Source organism: Vigna unguiculata, chromosome 7 (assembly GCF_004118075.2).
Source record: "Vigna unguiculata cultivar IT97K-499-35 chromosome 7, ASM411807v1, whole genome shotgun sequence".
NCBI lineage: Eukaryota > Viridiplantae > Streptophyta > Magnoliopsida > Fabales > Fabaceae > Vigna > Vigna unguiculata.
In genome coordinates this window covers 34,806,822-34,825,474 of record NC_040285.1, presented here as the reverse complement: position 1 = coordinate 34,825,474, position 18,653 = coordinate 34,806,822, and the positions used below count along the sequence as shown (strand labels likewise).

At 30.6% G+C, this 18,653-nt stretch overlaps 2 protein-coding genes across 2 annotated transcripts; one reads left to right on the top strand and one right to left on the bottom strand.

The window, feature by feature from the left end:
• Positions 1–1,055: 1,055 nt before the first annotated feature.
• Positions 1,056–5,574, bottom strand: LOC114191057 (cold shock domain-containing protein 3-like). Its single transcript, XM_028080213.1, has 5 exons — positions 5,204–5,574; positions 4,964–5,105; positions 2,559–2,650; positions 2,337–2,439; positions 1,056–1,490 (listed from the first exon to the last, which is right to left on the bottom strand). Exons 1-5 carry the CDS (start codon positions 5,489–5,491, stop codon positions 1,312–1,314), a joined length of 804 nt encoding a protein of 267 aa, XP_027936014.1. The 5' UTR covers positions 5,492–5,574; the 3' UTR covers positions 1,056–1,311.
• An 8,655-nt stretch (positions 5,575–14,229) lies between these two features.
• Positions 14,230–16,512, top strand: LOC114191038 (tubulin beta-1 chain). Its single transcript, XM_028080185.1, has 3 exons — positions 14,230–14,730; positions 15,187–15,456; positions 15,578–16,512. The coding sequence occupies exons 1-3, from the start codon at positions 14,337–14,339 to the stop codon at positions 16,261–16,263; spliced, it is 1,350 nt and encodes a 449-aa protein (XP_027935986.1). The 5' UTR covers positions 14,230–14,336; the 3' UTR covers positions 16,264–16,512.
• The last annotated feature ends 2,141 nt before the right edge of the window (positions 16,513–18,653 follow it).

Below are 18,653 nucleotides of genomic sequence, written 5' to 3'. Positions count from 1 at the left end.
ATTATTACTGATCTATAGTATTCAAAATAATATTTTTTTAAATAGTATTTCCGAAAAAATGAAAAAAAAAATCATATCAAAATTATATTTCGAGTCGAATTTTTAACTGTTTTATGGCCACTACCCTATCACACGAGTTATTTGATTTCCCGATAGCTTAATTTTTACCTTCAAAAAAATCAGATCTATTCTAATAAATATTTTGTCATCATATTGATATTGATTTGGAAATTTTCGTTTTTTATTAGGTCTTTTTAGGGAAAAAATCCTAAATAATTAATAGTCCTGCACCTAATTCGTCCAAAATTAAAGCCTGTTTGATTCTGTTTTCGTGGGACAAATATGCACCTAAAGTACGTCGAAATTTGATACATTTCACATAGATTCTCCTTTTTATGTGAGTATATAAGAGGATGATTTATTCCAACTCATGGGGATACCAATCAAATTCTAAAATTTCAGAGAAAAACACATTATTACACACTTTCACAAAAACAATTTAAGCATGTTTAGTTTTCAATTGTAAAAATAACGTGAACACACTTCAGGATGGCAAGCTATAATTCAAAATAATATTAACTTGTTTAAAAACTAATATCATAATTTAAATTACAAATACTTATAAATTAAGTTCAATACTCCATTACTGTTAAACAATTTAACAAACCATAATGATAAGTCACTTAATTTATTAAATTAGAGAGGTTAATTAATTTGTTAAAAACTTGGAAAATATTATATAATTAATTATAAGCTTAATATGTATTTGTATGTGATGGTAATCAAGATGCCAAGGCTCTTAACCAGTTCTGGTCCACCCGTTTTGCCACCAATATATACACATGATAAGTGATTAATCAAACTATTTTGCTTGAATGCACTAAAAGTCCTTTTAAAAACGTGTAGGTGAGATTTTGTATATTAAAATGTTCATATAGTTACATAAAATCATGATCCCACAGAAAATATCTCTAAATTTAATGAGAGAAAGTTACTGTTGCATACTAACATTAACCCATATAAAATGTAAAGTAGTGAAAAACAATGCTGCGAAAGTCAATCAACAAGTAAAGACTAGCAATTGTACCAAAAAACATTGTTACATTTTGAGCTACATCTCATAAATCACTGTAAAATCTATGGTCCGCGATGAGACCCGATCCTCGTTTACATGTCAATTCTTCAAACTCTAGGGGAGACTTTGCAGAAGCCATTACATTCATTCTGGAAGAAATTCTGCACATTGCAGAATAGGAAACAAAAATGGAGAGTGGAAACCAGTGTCCACACAATACATTGAGATAAGTATCCTTAGTTAAAGAACACAACTTTAGGATCTTTCTTCGTTGTTTTTACATTGCCATTGTTTGAATTTGCTGACTTGTTATTATCGCCACTGCGTATGTCATCCATCATGAAGTCATCCTCAATATCATCACCGCTAATAAATTTGGTAACCTTGCCCCTTGGACCCTCTTCAATTCTCATTGCTGAAAGAAGGAACAGTCATCAGCATATTTTAGAGCACCTTTCTTCCATGTAAATGTGTAGCAATCAAATACAACACAATAAATTATAACTGAATGCTATAAAATTCTGAGGTATACAAAACGAGTTCACGTTCAGCATGATCACTCCAAAAATGAGAGCTCATTTATATTTCCATGGTGGAAATCTTTTTTCTTAAAAGTATACTTCGACCCACCGCCAGGCATTAAGTAAATGTTAGTCCATTTTTTATGACAATGTATATTTCATGGGTGAAGCTCAAACAGGGATTGCAAAAAAAGGTAGTGTGCTCACTTCTAATAAGACCACTGCACAGTTGAATTAGATAAAATAATTGAAGATCAGCATCCAACAAAATGAAAAAAGGTAGAACTGTCCAGTGTCCTCATGGCAATAAAAATTCAAGCCTATCACAACTGACATTATTTCCCTTACCAGCAACAAATTTATATAACCACAAAGTCAGGTATGAAGAACAGAATTTCAAAATCTATTTTAGGACAAGAATAATTTATTAAAGCGCCAAAATATCACTATTGTTGGAGAAGCAGTTGTGCATTGAAACTGTTCTACTTTATCCTAAGGTGCCAAAGGAACAAATGCACTTTCACTACTTGTAATTAGTTAACATTACAGTAAAAAACTACTACAGTCATCGAATTTAACTGCATAATAGCAGCAAAACAGGACTAGTGTTAGCCTTGTTTAGATAAGTAAATAAATGAAAATGGATTCCGAGCAGATTACACAAAAATAAAGCACTTGATATGAAAAAGCACAAATATAGTAGTAGAAAATCCATTCAAGCTTCTTCCCAAAAAACTTACATCTACCAGCAGGGCCATTACCAGCAACAGATCCTCGCAGTCCTTTGTCCGGACAATCTTTCGCCAAATGTGTAACACCACCACAAATTTTACAGCAACCACCCTAGTATAAATAAATAATTGCAACAGATTAGAAAAACCGTACAGGAGACAAGTTTTGTTGATTCAACTAATATTGCTATTTATCTCTTAAAGGTGTAGTGTTAAATGAAATAGCAATACCTTTGGATAAATGCCATGAGTATTTTGAGGACAGTTTTTACTCAAGTGTCCCCGCTGATTACAGACAAAGCACTCGGCAAACTTTGTCCCTCCTGCATCACCAATGCAACGATGTACATTATATCATGAGAAAAGAAATTAAAGAACCCATAAATAAGCACACCATCAGAATGAAAATTGAGAAGATAAGGCTTTATCAAAGGCAACAATTAGGGCACAAATTTACAAGCCAAAATATAGTAGAGAAGCCAGTCATCACCCAATAGTAAAAGAACACGTAATAACATATCATAAAAACTAATCGAACAACACCAAAAAAAAAAATATAGAACATGAGAAAATAATGATGTGAGCCTGTTTGCTTTTCCTCTGTCTTAGGAGAAAACAAACAAGAATATTACTGGAGTTTTGGAACTAACATTGACTAAGGAGCAATGAAGCACTCTAATCTTTTATGTTTAACTAAAGCAAAATCCCACAATTTGCCACAAAACTTCATGTGATTCATTCTCAACAAAGGAGCTAATTAACCAGCTGCAAAAATATACAGTTACATGCTAAGCAAAAAAACCACATATAAGTTATGGCCATAAAACCAGCTTTTAATATGAAGAGTTTATTTTAATGGCTTGCTTAGTTTGAGAAGACATTTTCTGTTGAGGTCTCCTGCTTTGACAAATAATTACAAAAAGTAACAAATTATTCCTTTTCTTGCTTTTACATCAAAGTCTTGTTTTTACTATTTCCTAGTATTTGATAAAAGAAAAGAAAATTAAAATAAAGCGAAATTCCGTAATTATTTGTGAAAATAAGAAATTCAAACAGAAGACATTTTTTTTTAAAACCAAATAGGTACTAAATGAAATCCTATTATCAAGAAAGGAGAGCAAACATTGAAAGAAATATATATTTTCTATTTTAAATATACAAATCTTTTTTGAAAATTAAACTGAGCATTTGCAGAAATTTTTCAGTAGATGCATAAACACATTCCCGACTTAATTCTTTACAAAAAAACATGTGACTACCGAAACCATACTTTAAAATCCCATATCAAACTTAACCTTTTGAGACCATTAAATAAGTCGTAATCCTGAAAGCTCGGGCAAAGTACATACATGAATGATCACATCCACATCACACTTGCCTGGAAGAAATTGCTAAAAGTTACTAGACACACAGCTTTCGTTGAAAATACTTTATATTTTAAAACCAATCAAGCTTTCAGACAAAGTTAACTGTTTCATTGCATTATCAGTGTGCCCTAGATTAAATAGTAAGCAAGTGTTAATGCATATGTATGCCATACAATCTATGAAACAGATCTACAGATTAAATTGGAAGCCTGTACGGTTCTAAGGTTATTTGTGAAACAACTTATCCCTTCTTGACAAGTCTCGCACTTGTATAATCAAAGGCAAAGGTAAAATGAAAGTTTATAACTTGTAGTATACACCATTATCTACCCATCTACTTCCCATTTGGAAGAGTTTATTCATAGTCTATTTGAACGCAGACATAAGCACTACATGTCGATGATAAGTTGTTTTCAGCTTACTTTAACAAGTTCTCTAAGATAGTTTATGAAAACAGCTTACCACTTGTATAAAATACTATTTTGTGATATTTCTCCTCTGACCAACAATGTAACTTACATGAACGCACTTAAATAACATGTACTTACTTTACAAGATCTTAAGGTGTAACCTAAAAGGCCCTAGAGAACAATTAGAAATCTGTACACAACTATAATTACAAAACTCTTATGTTTCGTGGTTCGAATCTTACAATTCAATACAATTTGGCTATCTATTGATTCATAGCATAAGATGAATTTTAAATGACTTGGTATCCTACAAAACATGAGTGAATGTTTAATTCCATATTATCATTGGTACGATTCAAAGATTTATGTCTTTCTAATACTTTTTCACCAGTTCTCATGAAAAGGGTTAAAAGGTGACGAGAGTTTAAATTTTTTTAAACAAAAAAAAAGGAATTGAAAGAAAACTTGTGAACCTATCCTATTTAGTTATTCCTTTGTTATTTGGCACTCACTCGTTCAATGTATTAACTAATAGTTTTGTTTTATCTGACTTCTGCTTAACTTGTTTGATCTATTTCAAGTTTAAATTCTTTGCATTGAACACTATATATCAACTATACTATGTATATGAAGCAATATTTCCTATTTCGTTGTATACAAATCATACAATTCTATACAAATGATAGACTATTCATTATCTGAGTCTCTATTTGATAACCTTGTGCAGAACTGTTTCGTATAGATTTCAATTAAAAGCCCCAAAACTTACAATGTACATGCTATATATCAGTGCAGACCTACGTGTACATCACACTCATATGATGAAGAAACACAAAAAAGTGGATACACATTAACAAACCTTCCTCAAGAGGGTACGGACAGAGCGAGAGAGAGTGGCCAGTTTCCCCACAGTTATAGCAATATTTGACATCATTGGCGCCATCTTGCACCTCGGGGCAGTTCTTAGCTCTATGACCGCGTCGACGACACCGTAAACATATCTGCAACACCCTAACATAAACCACGTTAATTGACGATCACAAAAAGCGTGAAAATAGGGTTAATAACATGTATAGCGCGAAGGAAGAGAATATAAGACCTTATTTTTCTCCCATTCGGTCTTTTCGGGGCATAGCTTGGCGATGTGGTCCGGGGCCTTGCAGATGAAGCAGCTCTCGCCGGGCTTCATGCCGGGTACTCTAAGAGGGTGTCTTCTCCCGGAGCCGGGTTTTGACTCGGCCCGTTTGGGCTTGAACGCGCTACTCTTCTTCTTCTTCTTCTTCTTCTTGCTAGGGTCTTTGGGGGGTGTGGGCTCGGCCTTCGGAAACAGTTCAGGATGCTCTGCTTTGAATCGCTTGCGAGCCAATCGCTGCCTCTGGCTAACCATTTCTAACCTTTCTCCGCCGCCGCCGCTGCTACGTTTCCACTCTGCAACTCTTTGTTCAGGGGAAGGGGGTTTTATTTTTCCCGATTTATTTATTTATTTGCTTAGATTTTAGTTTTATAATCAATTGTCTTTTTTTTCTTTATTTATAAAGATATATCAAGTCATTCTTTTTTTTTCATTTTCTTTTACTTTACTTAACATAAATATTCGTTGATATTTATGATGAATGTTATTTTAATTTATGGCTGATTTTATTTTATTTTTTTACTTCTTATTTCTTTGAGTATGAATTTTTAGATTATTATTTTAAGTTTACATACCCTTTATGCCTATAATTTATTTAAATAACAAAAGAATATTAATATGCATGTGTAAAAATTCGGCTTAATTATTTTAGTTCTAAAATGCAATATTATCTTCTCTCTCTTAACTCGAGTTTTTTTTTTTCTCTTCAACTTGATCTTGTTTTCCTTTTTCTCATTTGATTCTCATCTTCTTTTGAATTAGATGTTACCTTTGGATTCATGACAGAGTCTTCTTTGAATTTAGTTGAACGAATTCTTCATCCGAAATCCTATCTTACTCTCATTTATCTGTTTTAGGGTGTTGATTATTGCTTTGATTATGATCAAAACCTCATTCTTCTATGTGTTCTTGTGTTTTTGACTCCTCTAGATTGATTTAGTGTTTTATAGCTCAAAAATCATCTTGAAAGTTTTTCATTGTTCCAATCTTGGTTTGAGGTAAGGGAAACTAGGTTTTTTGTAGCTTATCTTCTTCATTAATTGTGTCATGATGAGTTAAATCGATGAGTGGGTTGAATTGGAGTGACTTGTGTGTGTGTGTTTTTTTTTCATTTTTTGTTTTGCATATTGATAATAGGTGAGAATCTATTATTATAGCTTAAGCGATAATTTGTAGCTTAAGCGTAGTTCAAGTAAGAAAAATCTATCTAAAGCGAAATTAGTCAAACTTTTATTTTGCTCTATGTTCGAGTTTTAGCTTAAGCGATAACCTCTAATTTAAGAGAGAGTCTATGTTGCTCAAGCGAGAAAGTCAAACTCTTTTTGCCTCTATTTAATTTTTTAACTCAAACGATAATTTATAACTTAAGCGAGAGCCCTTGTTGTTCAAGCGATAATTTATATATATAATTTATATAAGATGATTATAGGGTGAAACTCATTGATAATAATTTTGAAGAGCAATATAAAGGTCACACAGCAAGTACATGTCTCTAATAATTTCGATTTTAGATACATGTATTTGGGTAATCAAGTATAGTATCAACTATTTGTATGCAATTATGTGAATTAATTGTAGTTGCTCATGTATAAATAGTATATTTTTATAATTTGAACTATTAAAGAATTAAAGAATTGTATTAATATATTATTGTGAAATTTACAAAATATATTTATATAAATGGTAAACATTTTCCACGCTATTGATATTACTATATTTTGAAAGGTTAGTATATTTTAAAGTTTGTTTTAATTAATGTTTTTAAGTTAAAGTTTTGAATAAAAATACTAAATTAGTGAAATTAAACTAAAGATTAAAATATAAATCATGTTTTAAATATAATTTTAATATTTAAAGTCATGTTCCACAAATATTAGTTTTACTAAAAGTGAAATAATAAATCTACGAATCGAAGATAACTGGTTAGTGTAGATATAAGTAGAGTCTATTTCCTATCTATTCTGTATTAAAAAATTTGCATCTCCTTATTTGATAGATATTCGTGAATAAATATTTACAATTTGTTTATACCCACAAATTTATGAATGGTCACAAATATTTGTTATATTTTATTTTACTGTTTAAATAAAAATAATCAAAAGTAAGTCTTTAAAATATAAATTTAGATAAAAATATAATTTTAATAAAATTACGTATAAATAAATTTTGTATTAAATGAACTATACAAAAATATAAATTTAAAAAAGTTAATTTAAAAAAAAAATCAATTTTGTAAGTTTCAATAAATAAAATATATAAAATCAAAATTTAATGATTAATATATTTGTTAAAAGGTATTAAAATAAAATTCACTAATAATTATTAACTAATAACTGATATTTATGCATATGTATTTATTCTATTAATAAAATCAGATATATGTATTCATTATATTTATAAAAACGGATTATCAAATACATTACTTTTGTGAATATTCATTTAATATGTGATTTTATCCTCAACTATTCATGTATGTGTTTTTTTCATCCTTTAAAAAGCCAGGTAATGTTTTAAAACTGTGTAGTACATTTTAATGTTTTCTGAAAAAAAAAAAAAACATGAGAAATTGCAACATGACGCTTAAACAGAACACATGTGATTGTATAACGAAAGTCCAAATAGATAAATAAAAATAAATTGTAAGTCAACAAACACATGGATATATACAAATTACATGGTTAGAAGATATGTCCAATTAGGTCCGTCTTTTACTTAGATCCATAAAATATGAGTTAGGTTGACATGCTTCACTTTTAAAAAGTGTAGTGAATATTATGGTTCGAATTGCATAGTGATCAACATTTTTGTTTCACTATCTTTTTTTCTTTTGAATGCGACTTCAAGGTTTTGTACTTTTTAGAGTGCACTCCTAATAAATAAAAGTAAAAATATTTGATGTTTGAGATTTCATAAATAAAAAAAATAATCTTTGAATTTATGCATCTTAAGGGGTTTTAAATTTACCGGGTTTGACCTTGACATGATAAGTATTGATGGCATTTTACATGTTCTCCAACAATTTATGATTTATGTACTTTTCTTGTATCATCACAACATTTTCTTAATCAAATATTAAGTTTTGCTCTTTCAATCGACAAAGATAGAGATGCCTCCACGCGATAGGTGGTTAAAGAGTGAGAACTGAGAATCTTAAAAAATGTTGGCATGTCCCGCTTTGTTCTGAACTTGTGCGGTCAAACTTAAGTGGACCAATAAATATAAAATGTCAACATGTCATGCATTTTTTTCTAGTGGGCCAACCCACTTAATATGTCCCGTTTTGTCATCTCTATTAAGATATAACATGATTATATCAACGGTGAAGCCTCAAAATCATGTTTTAGGTTTAAAAATTAAAACTACTCAAAATAGCTTTTTTCTTAAAATGAAATCATATACTCGCATTTACCTAGGATTCAAGTTTAAAAGTTAAAGTAATATTTTAGAAATAAAAGGTAAATGAAACTATTTAGAGTGATTTCAACTTAATTATACTAATTACATATTCACATTTAACTTACAGAGGTTTCATGTTTAAAACCTCAAAACCACGTTTTAGATACTAAAAATTGAAAGTAGCCCGAAAGTTTATCTTTAAATGATACTGTTAGGAATCCAAGTGTGATTGTAAGTCCCACATTGACTAAAAATGAGAAAGTGGAACACTATATAAGAATAAAGACCCATAAACCCATTGATTTAAGGTCTTGGGTTGAGAGTGGTGTCAATACCTTATATAACTTAGGTATATGCAAATATATGTGATTCTTTCCATATCTACAACCTTGTTAAGTGCTAAGTTGTTTTCTTTTTCATTTGACCACACACCTATTTGGTGAATGCAAGTTAGATGGTGGTTAGTACATTTTGCCACTACATCGGAATCAAAGAACCTAACCAGAGAGAGTGATTTTAAAATTAATAATTTGAAAATTTACTGTATATGTCATGATTTTTGGATATGGTGGATAGCTAGAAAAATAATATTTTTTCATCATAGACTAATAATAAATGGCTTTATAGATTAATAAAGAATGGGAAACTGTTCAACAAAATTCTCGAGCAATTTTTGAGAATTAAATGACAAACAAAATTTAGGGATCTGTTAAGTATATGTGAAGAATGCCGTTTGTTTAGACAAAAAGGGTTATATTAAAGATATGTTTGAAAACAATTACATCCAATCATATACCCTTCATCAAGATATTAATGATAAATATATTTTCTCAGGTTCATTTCATGGACCTTTTACTATTAAAAATACTAATATTTTCTTCAATGTAAAAGTCACATAGACGACATAGTCGAGACCCTTGCTATTTGTGTGTTGGACATTTTAAGAAACATCTTTAAATCAAACATAGAAAGTAGGTGAAAATTGAGGTCTTTTGTTGAACAGGTTTAGACATTTTCTGTTTTACATTAAAAAGATCTTCTATTTTAGATCATTCGAGAGAAATTAACAACAAATAAGTTGAAAAAATATTTTAAAAAAAATCGACTAAACACTTAACATGATATCAATTAGTGTTTTAATAAATATTTCCATGATATATAATTCTGATATCATCTTATATATGCAAAATAGTTTAAAATGGCATGTAAATTTTGTGAGCTTGCAAAATGTCTGAGTTTTGGTAATATATAACAACGTGATATTGATTAATCCATTATTTTCTTATGAAAGATTGAAAATTATGTTCCATTATACCAAATTCAGATGTAAATCACATATTGATGTGAAAAAATGAGTGATCACGAGAGACACATGACATAATGATATAGACATGAGCTAATTTAAATTACATCTTCACCTAAATAATTAGATGCTCACAAACAACACATGACATAAACAGTCAAAATCATATATAAAACTTGATACTATTTTCAACTAAAAATCTAAAGATAATTGTCACATTGACATTTTTCTCTAAAGGAGAAGTCTTTCAATTCATTACTATTCCTTACTTGTATCATTATTCACATAACATGATATGTATAACCCTTGGTAATGAGAACAACCCAAACATATATAAGTGGTACTAGATTTTGACCAAAAAATTTGAAGATGCCAAAATAATATACTCAAAATTTATATACATGATTATTATCACTACAATATAAAAAAAGTACATATAATTCAGAAAAAATGATAGTTTTGAAGTTGTATTTGATATGAACTCATTTTAAATAAGTTTTTTTTTTAATTTTATATTTTTCCTATAATAAGTTTTAAAGATTTAATATGAAACTTTTTTGCCTGTAATTCTTCGAATTTTAAGATATGATTCATCTGATTCACGAGTATATTTTCTTTTATCACTTCAAACAAAATTAATATATTATTTTATTATGCATCAATATACTTTTTTTTCAGTTTAATAATAAAAAATAATTTATCAAAATCTAATCGATAATTGAGAGATGTAATGTTAGAAGAAAAATATATGATAATCAATTCATAATTAAAAATAGTTATGAAAAAATATACGGTACATAATTTTTTCTTTTATATTTATAAAAAAATATATGTATAAAAAACTCATGAGATGGAAAAAAATACTAAGTATTAAAGTAACATTTTACTATCAAAAGAAAAGAGATTCTTTCTTTTTTTATCTTAAAAAATGTAAGAAAACAAATAAAAAATGAGAACAGAATGAATTTTTGTCTAACTTTTAATTTTTTGTTTTTCATAAACAAAAGAAGATTAGTAAGAGTGAAGGTTAAATACAATACCTGATAAACTTAAAAAAAAATAACATAAAAAATATCTCAATAATTTTTCTATACTTTTATTATATTTAGTTTTATGTTTATTATTTATTAACATTAAATATTATACTTTATGATAGAAATAAGAATTTATCTAATTTAATTTTTAGCGATATAATATATACTACACATATTTAAAAAAATAAAGTAAAATAAAAATTTTGGGGAATCATGAATCCCTTGAAAGATAACTAATAAGATATATCCCTACATACAAAATTGACTTAAAAGTTAAAGAGAATGAGTTTATGATTTTTTTTATCTTTATACGATATTCAATTATCTCACATTTACTTACCCACACTTGCATTCCCATGACCCTGAATCTTTCAAACTTCTTGGAACTTTTTGTTTTTGGGTTGGAGTTGCTTGTATTTTTGTGTGAGAAGATAAAAGTTGTTCACTTTACAAAGCCTTTCTTAAGCTTATTGGACCTTATATTTTCTTTCGCCTTATTTGTTTTGATGTCGGAACTAAGTTCACAGTTCTCATAATCTTCAGTGAAGTGGGTGGTGTTTTATTGATCTCTCGGTGTTATTCCATGGAGGTAAGATGAGGTTTATTTGTTCTACATGTGACGCTATAATGTTTTAGTTATAACTCTAAGAATATTCAAAATTTCCTCGCTCGTGATTTTGTATTGAAAAGATATCACAATGTAATACTAAAAGTCGTGAAGTTGTTAGACTCATTCCCTATTTAAGATTCCATTACTCAAATACCAACAAGTTTAAGAACTACGTCTCCTTTTACTATCTAAAACGTGTTTTCTTAGTATTCTACACAAATAAAAATTAATCTCGTATTTTATGAAGATATAGCATAATTTCTCTTAATACAAGTCTATAAATGTAAAAAGATCAATTTTTATATCTTAAAAGCCAAAACACCATCAAACAGTGTCATAAATCAAACAAATTAAGAATTATTCGAGAACACACAAACCTTAATCCCAACTTCAAATATTTTGATCAAATGGATTAATTTATTTTTGAAAAGTATATTTACATTTAATGGTGTAGGCAAACAGCAAATACATTAAGTCCTGATAACATTATATTTAATATAAATTCTGAACATAATCCGAGTTGTTTATAGACGGATTTGACCCAAGATTGGACTTAGAAACTAAGATATAGAACCATGTTTCATATATTGAAAACTTATGTTAGTAGATTGCTTGTTATTAAAGCATGAGTGCTTATAGAAAATGTCTATAGTAAGTTATTATGTCACTTGTTGATGAGAAAGTGCAACTAGATTCTGAAATTAGTGTCTCATCAGTCCTTTGCCTTTGCCTTTGCCTCAGCATGTATCTGGCAAAGATAACTACAGAAAGAAAAAAAAAATCATAACAAGGAAGACTTAATTAAGCAATTTAGGAGCATAATTAAGCCATTGAACCACTCCAACTTGGTGTTACAATGATTATTTTATAGTTGGGCATTGGATCCATTTAAAAAGTATGAAAAAGTTGGTGACTTTGTGATGAAGGGTTTTGTGATTACTACCTCTGCTCTCACTTAATGTTTCCTTTGCTTCTATTCTTATAAATCCATGGTTAAAGGACCCTACATGGTTTTCTTCTCAATGGGTCCACTTTCAATCTTTGGCTAGAGTGAAAGAAACGTTTGCACACCCTGGTGGAACTTCGACCATACTAACTGTCATTTTCATCATAGCTGGAATCAAAGGACAATATTACAAACCATGTAAATCCAAAATATGGTCCATTTTGCGTCTCTGATATCTCAAGTGTTAATCTAACTTTTTAGTATAGTGATCCTACAAGCAGACATGAAAGTACATTTTGGTTGAAATAATGCATTGGTGTTAATTCTCAATCTCTACACATGAGTGCCACTTCTCATGGCAAAATCTTGCTTTGTTCTTTTTCTAAATTAAAATCCACTATCTCCATTTTATTTATTCTTCGATAAATATTTAAAGTTTTAGACTGAAAATGATATATATCTTTTATATAAAAATGGTGTATAAAAATGTCAACTTGGTTAAAGAAAAACGTATAATATAGAAGGAACTCAAACTAAAAAAATTGTTAAAAATTCAAATTTCGAATTTAAGTATTACATCTAATAGACGGTTTTGGATCACAAAAGGTGTGAGTCTTATGTGTTTGGGTTTGACTCTTGCACTTATAGTAATAATAATAAAGGTCACAATAAAATCATCATACCGTTATCTTGCAATAAATTTTAAGTTTTATCTTTAATTCTTTAGCAGTTAAATATAACTAATTAATTATCAAGTCAAACCCCTTCCTAATTAGCCTGAAATAAGCAATGTTTACGTTTGACAGAAATAAGAATTTTGAAACCAGTCATTGATTTTTAATATTAATTTCAGAAGAAGTTTTTGTGATATTCGAGTAGAGATAGTACATTAAAACTATGATTGATTGATACAATTAGATACATCAAATACAAACTTGGTAAGTAAGTGCAATTTTTTGTTGAATGTGGTAATTTATAGATAACACAAAGCATCTTGAAAGCGAAAAAGATTATTTGCTTCATCACAAAGCAAGCAATTTAAAAACGAGAAAGAAAATAAAGTTAGTGTTAGAGATAAACAAACCAGTGAAGCCTTGAAGGTGAAGAAGCACTCACATGGAAAATAGACAATAAAAATTAGATGTGAATCTATGTTTTATATTTCAATTGTAGCCACTTTAAATATTTTTATTTATTAATTTGAGAATAAATGTTTACCTGAGAAGCGTAGACAGAATTAGAAGAAAGAAGAGCAACTCACATGAAGCAGCCCGCAATCACGTGCCACTCTGGCCCAAAGCCGAAAAACCCAAAACAATGCCCCACTTGCTCCCACATGCACACCGCGCGTCATTTCACGCGCCAACCGAGAGCGTAACGCTTCTGTTTAAAACCTCACTGTCTCGAACCGAAGCGTGTCAGAGCCGGCACACTCCTCCATGCATTAACGGCAGGGAGGAGCATCTCAAAATCAAAAATTCGCCACGTGGTCGGATGGAAATGAATCAAAAGCCATCAGACGGTGATAAATACAAAGAACAAATAAGCCTGATCACGGAGGAACTTTTGTTCAGAAGATTCAAAAATTTCAGTCCGCTTTTCAAATTTTAAATTCCCACTTAAATCCAACGGCCTCGTCAATTCTCCCGTTAACTGCGAAGGCCCACTTAACGGCGTTACGAATCCGTCCTATAAAACGCTATTCGTCTTCTTCTTCAGCACAGACGAGGGTTCACGTTCACTTCACTTTCTGCGGTTCACTCCTCCTTTTCTCCTCGTTGGTGTTTTCTGAACTCGTCTTTTCAGCGAAAATGCGTGAGATTCTTCATATCCAGGGTGGGCAATGCGGGAACCAGATCGGAGCGAAGTTCTGGGAGGTGGTGTGCGCTGAGCACGGGATTGATTCGACGGGGAGGTACCAGGGGAACAATGAGTTGCAACTGGAGCGAGTGAACGTGTACTACAATGAGGCGAGTTGCGGGAGATTTGTCCCCAGGGCGGTGCTCATGGATCTGGAGCCAGGGACCATGGACAGCGTCAGATCTGGACCCTACGGCCAGATTTTCCGCCCGGATAACTTCGTCTTCGGACAGTCCGGCGCCGGAAACAACTGGGCCAAGGGTCACTATACCGAGGGGGCTGAGTTAATTGACTCCGTTCTTGATGTTGTCAGGAAGGAGGCGGAGAACTGCGACTGCCTTCAAGGTAATCTTACTCAAACTTCTTTTAGGGTTTTGTTTAGTTGATAATGTTCTCATGTTCTGTTGTTGATTTCTTGGTTCGTGTTTGTTTGAGTGTTGTTGTATTCTTCGGAGTTAAAATCGGTGATTTCTGATTTCCAACTGAGGAGTGAAGCTAGTGTGTATGTTGAACGAATCTCAATCTGATAACTCGTTTTTGTTTTGATGATTTGTAAGTATTATAATGCTTAGCTTAATTGACTGCCCGTATTGTTGTAAATATTGGTAGAATTTTGTTTACACTGTTTAGTATGTTTTGAAAGTGAAGTTAATGGTGAGCTGTGGATGTTGTTCTCTGTATAGTTTATTTAACTGTTTGTTGTTAAGTAATTTTTGGCAGTTTTTGTCTTGCCCAGAATTTGGTGATTGTCTATTTTTCGGTGATTATGTCGCTAAGAGTGTATGTTGCGTATATTATCAGGATTTCAGGTTTGCCACTCTCTCGGTGGTGGAACTGGTTCTGGAATGGGGACACTTTTGATCTCGAAGATCAGGGAAGAGTACCCTGATCGAATGATGCTCACATTTTCCGTGTTCCCATCCCCTAAGGTTTCTGACACTGTTGTTGAGCCATACAATGCAACTCTATCAGTGCACCAGCTCGTTGAGAATGCAGACGAATGCATGGTTTTGGATAACGAAGCTCTCTATGACATCTGCTTCCGTACCCTTAAGCTCACCACTCCAAGCTGTGAGTTCACTTCATATTCTATTTGCTGTTGTTATTATTATGTGTTGTGTTACATAAAGGGTTTCTCTGTTCTCTGATTTTTATGATTGACATTTTTGTATTTGTCATTGTTGTGTAACAGTTGGAGATCTGAATCACCTAATTTCTGCCACCATGAGTGGTGTAACATGTTGTCTTCGATTCCCTGGACAACTCAACTCGGATCTTCGCAAACTCGCCGTGAATCTCATTCCCTTCCCTCGTCTGCATTTCTTCATGGTAGGGTTTGCCCCGCTCACTTCCCGTGGATCCCAACAGTACAGGGCTCTCACCGTACCCGAATTGACCCAACAAATGTGGGATGCCAAGAACATGATGTGTGCAGCTGATCCTCGCCATGGTCGTTACTTGACAGCTTCTGCAATGTTCCGTGGTAAGATGAGCACGAAGGAGGTCGACGAGCAGATGATTAATGTCCAGAACAAGAACTCATCCTACTTTGTGGAGTGGATCCCCAACAATGTGAAATCCACTGTTTGTGATATCCCCCCAACTGGGCTGAAAATGGCATCAACCTTTATCGGGAATTCTACATCTATCCAGGAAATGTTCAGGAGGGTGAGTGAGCAATTCACGGCTATGTTCCGCAGAAAGGCTTTCTTGCACTGGTACACGGGAGAGGGTATGGATGAAATGGAGTTTACTGAGGCTGAGAGCAACATGAATGACCTTGTATCGGAGTACCAGCAATACCAAGATGCAACTGCGGATGATGAGGGTGATGGTTATGAATATGAAGACGAAGATGAGGTTCAGGAAGAGGAGTAGCTGTAGTGTCTTGGAGGGGTGTTCTTTGTTTGTGTTTGTTGTGATATTGTGTCAATGTTGTGATTTTATCCCTTGTCCTGAATACCTTTTTCGGGGTTTTGGCTTGTTTTGGGGGCGCTCGCGTCTTTCTGGCTGTGGTAGTTTAGGAATTTTATGTCTGCATGTTTTCTCATTATTAACATTGTTCCCCCTTTAATTTCTCGAAGATTGAAACTTAGATGATATATATTCTTGAAATATTTGGATATTGCTCTTCCTCTTCAGGTATTTGAAAATTTGTTTAACCGGTAACGATTGAATGGTAATGTTTCACTTGTCAAGTTGCGTGGAAGGGTGGAACGTCCAAATTAAAATCCTATTTTGCTTCTCTAACTTTGATAAGAAGTTTTAATTAGATTCTTAATTTCTATTTGGTTTAATTTTATTTTTTATAGTTTTTAAAAATGACTCAATTATATTTGATAAATTGATTGTAATTTTTTCTTATAATCTAAGTTTAATATAACGAACATAACCAAATTAAATAATTTTAAAAACTAAAAAATTAATTGAACCACCAAACAAATTTTATAAATTTAATTGAATATTTTATAACATTTAGAGAACCAAGATAGAATTTTTAACCTTTTACAAACCTTGCTTTGTTATGATGTCTCTTATCCATGTTACTTAGCAAACAGGTCTCAATTTTAATTTATTTTTGAAATTTAAGGTTATATTAATTCAACGTTATGATAATTTTATCAAACAATTCACTAGCAACACTGAAAATGGATTAAAGAAATTTTTGATGTGTAATGGTTGAAGAAATGAGAATAATTGTCCAAGATCAGAGTCGAAAGATGAAAACTAAGAAAAACGTATTCTTAGATGTAGTATTTAGACAGGATAGTATATTTTTAAGACGTTGTTGGAAAATTATTTTATTCAAGTTTATTTAATTAGGTTAAAATAAGTGGCATGAATTTGAGGTTTTTATTCAAACTAAACCTTGATTTGTTTATACCCTTTCTACCTTAAAGATTAGATTACCATTATAATCTATCATCAATTTATTTTAGTTATTGTTTAAATATTTTAGTTAGTAGATTAAAATTGTAGAAAAAGATTAAAATAAAAGATTTATTTTGTTTTTCTTTTTTCTACTAAGCCCCCACTGGCTTTTCTAACTTACATTTTATTTCGATTTAATTCCCTTTCATCTAATCCATTATTTTTTAGTTACAAGTTGTATTTAGGCAACTTAGATAATTAAGTAATATACAATAGTAAATATTATATTTTATATACAAAAATATTAACATAGAAATCATTTTTTAAATTTCATAATAATTAACTTATATTTTAATAACATATTTTCTGTTGTTATTAACTAATTTATACTTGGTTTCACCGCTAAGTGTTTCCTAAAATAACATTAAGTAATTATAATATGAAAAAAATAAAATACTATAATTTTTTTTATCCATATTTATTTTATTAATAAATGTCTCGAAAGTTAATTTTTTATTCATTTAATATTTTTAGTTTTTTTATTTATATTTATTTTAGTTTCATATATAAGTTCTTTTATTCTTTTATCATTTATTTTAATTTTAATTTGATTTGTATTAAAAATGAAAAAATATTTCTTTTTATCTTTTTATAATTTCTAATTCATTTAATAAAATATTACAAATTAAATTATATTTAAATATTAATTATTTTTTATATTACTTTTTTTCTTTTATAATTTTATATTTTTGTGATTTAATTTGTAACTACTTCATCACTTAATAAAATTATATTTCAATAAATATATTTTATTTTTTATTTCTTAAAATATAATTATTAATATATATATATATATATATATATATATATATCATTTCAATTTAATAAAATAATTCTAATAAATAAAGCATCACATAATTATAAATAATTAAAGCATGTGACATCAAATATAAATGATTAGCTGATACATTTATCCAAAATGTATGGAATACACAAAACATTTGTCTCAAGCAAGATTATTCTCGCTCAGGCAACAACTCGAGGTAGAGAGCATAAACAAGTTTATGTTATTCTCGTTTGGGCTAGAGCTCATCCCTTAGTCGATAACTTCTTATTTGAACGAAAAATCACTTGTTTAGGCGAAAACAATAGATTTCCACTTGCACTCACACATGCAAAGCCTAAAACCAGTGCAAAACAGACATGCAATCGATTTCATTTCGTACTACCATCAGTTCAATATCAATTTACACCCAATCTCAAACAAAAATCAGAAAAAAAAAATCATTGTAAAAGCTTTTGAGTTCTAACTTCCCTTACCTTAACTGAAACACAACTTAAGGACAATGAATATCACAGCGGGAGGAGCACCAATACCAGGAACAAAAGTAGCTGAA

Bases quoted from the DNA above. Each gene is read 5' to 3' on its own strand.
- LOC114191057 (XM_028080213.1), bottom strand. From the start codon at position 5,491: ATGGTTAGCCAGAGGCAGCGATTGGCTCGCAAGCGATTCAAAGCAGAG. The intron at 2,651-4,963 runs GTTTGTTAATGT...TTGGTGATGCAG, and splicing joins TCCGTACCCTCTTGAGGAAG to GAGGGACAAAGTTTGCCGAG. The intron at 2,440-2,558 runs GTATTGCTATTT...TATTTATACTAG, and splicing joins CTCATGGCATTTATCCAAAG to GGTGGTTGCTGTAAAATTTG.
- LOC114191038 (XM_028080185.1), top strand. From the start codon at position 14,337: ATGCGTGAGATTCTTCATATCCAGGGTGGGCAATGCGGGAACCAGATC. The intron at 14,731-15,186 runs GTAATCTTACTC...GTATATTATCAG, and splicing joins GAACTGCGACTGCCTTCAAG to GATTTCAGGTTTGCCACTCT. The intron at 15,457-15,577 runs GTGAGTTCACTT...GTTGTGTAACAG, and splicing joins TAAGCTCACCACTCCAAGCT to TTGGAGATCTGAATCACCTA.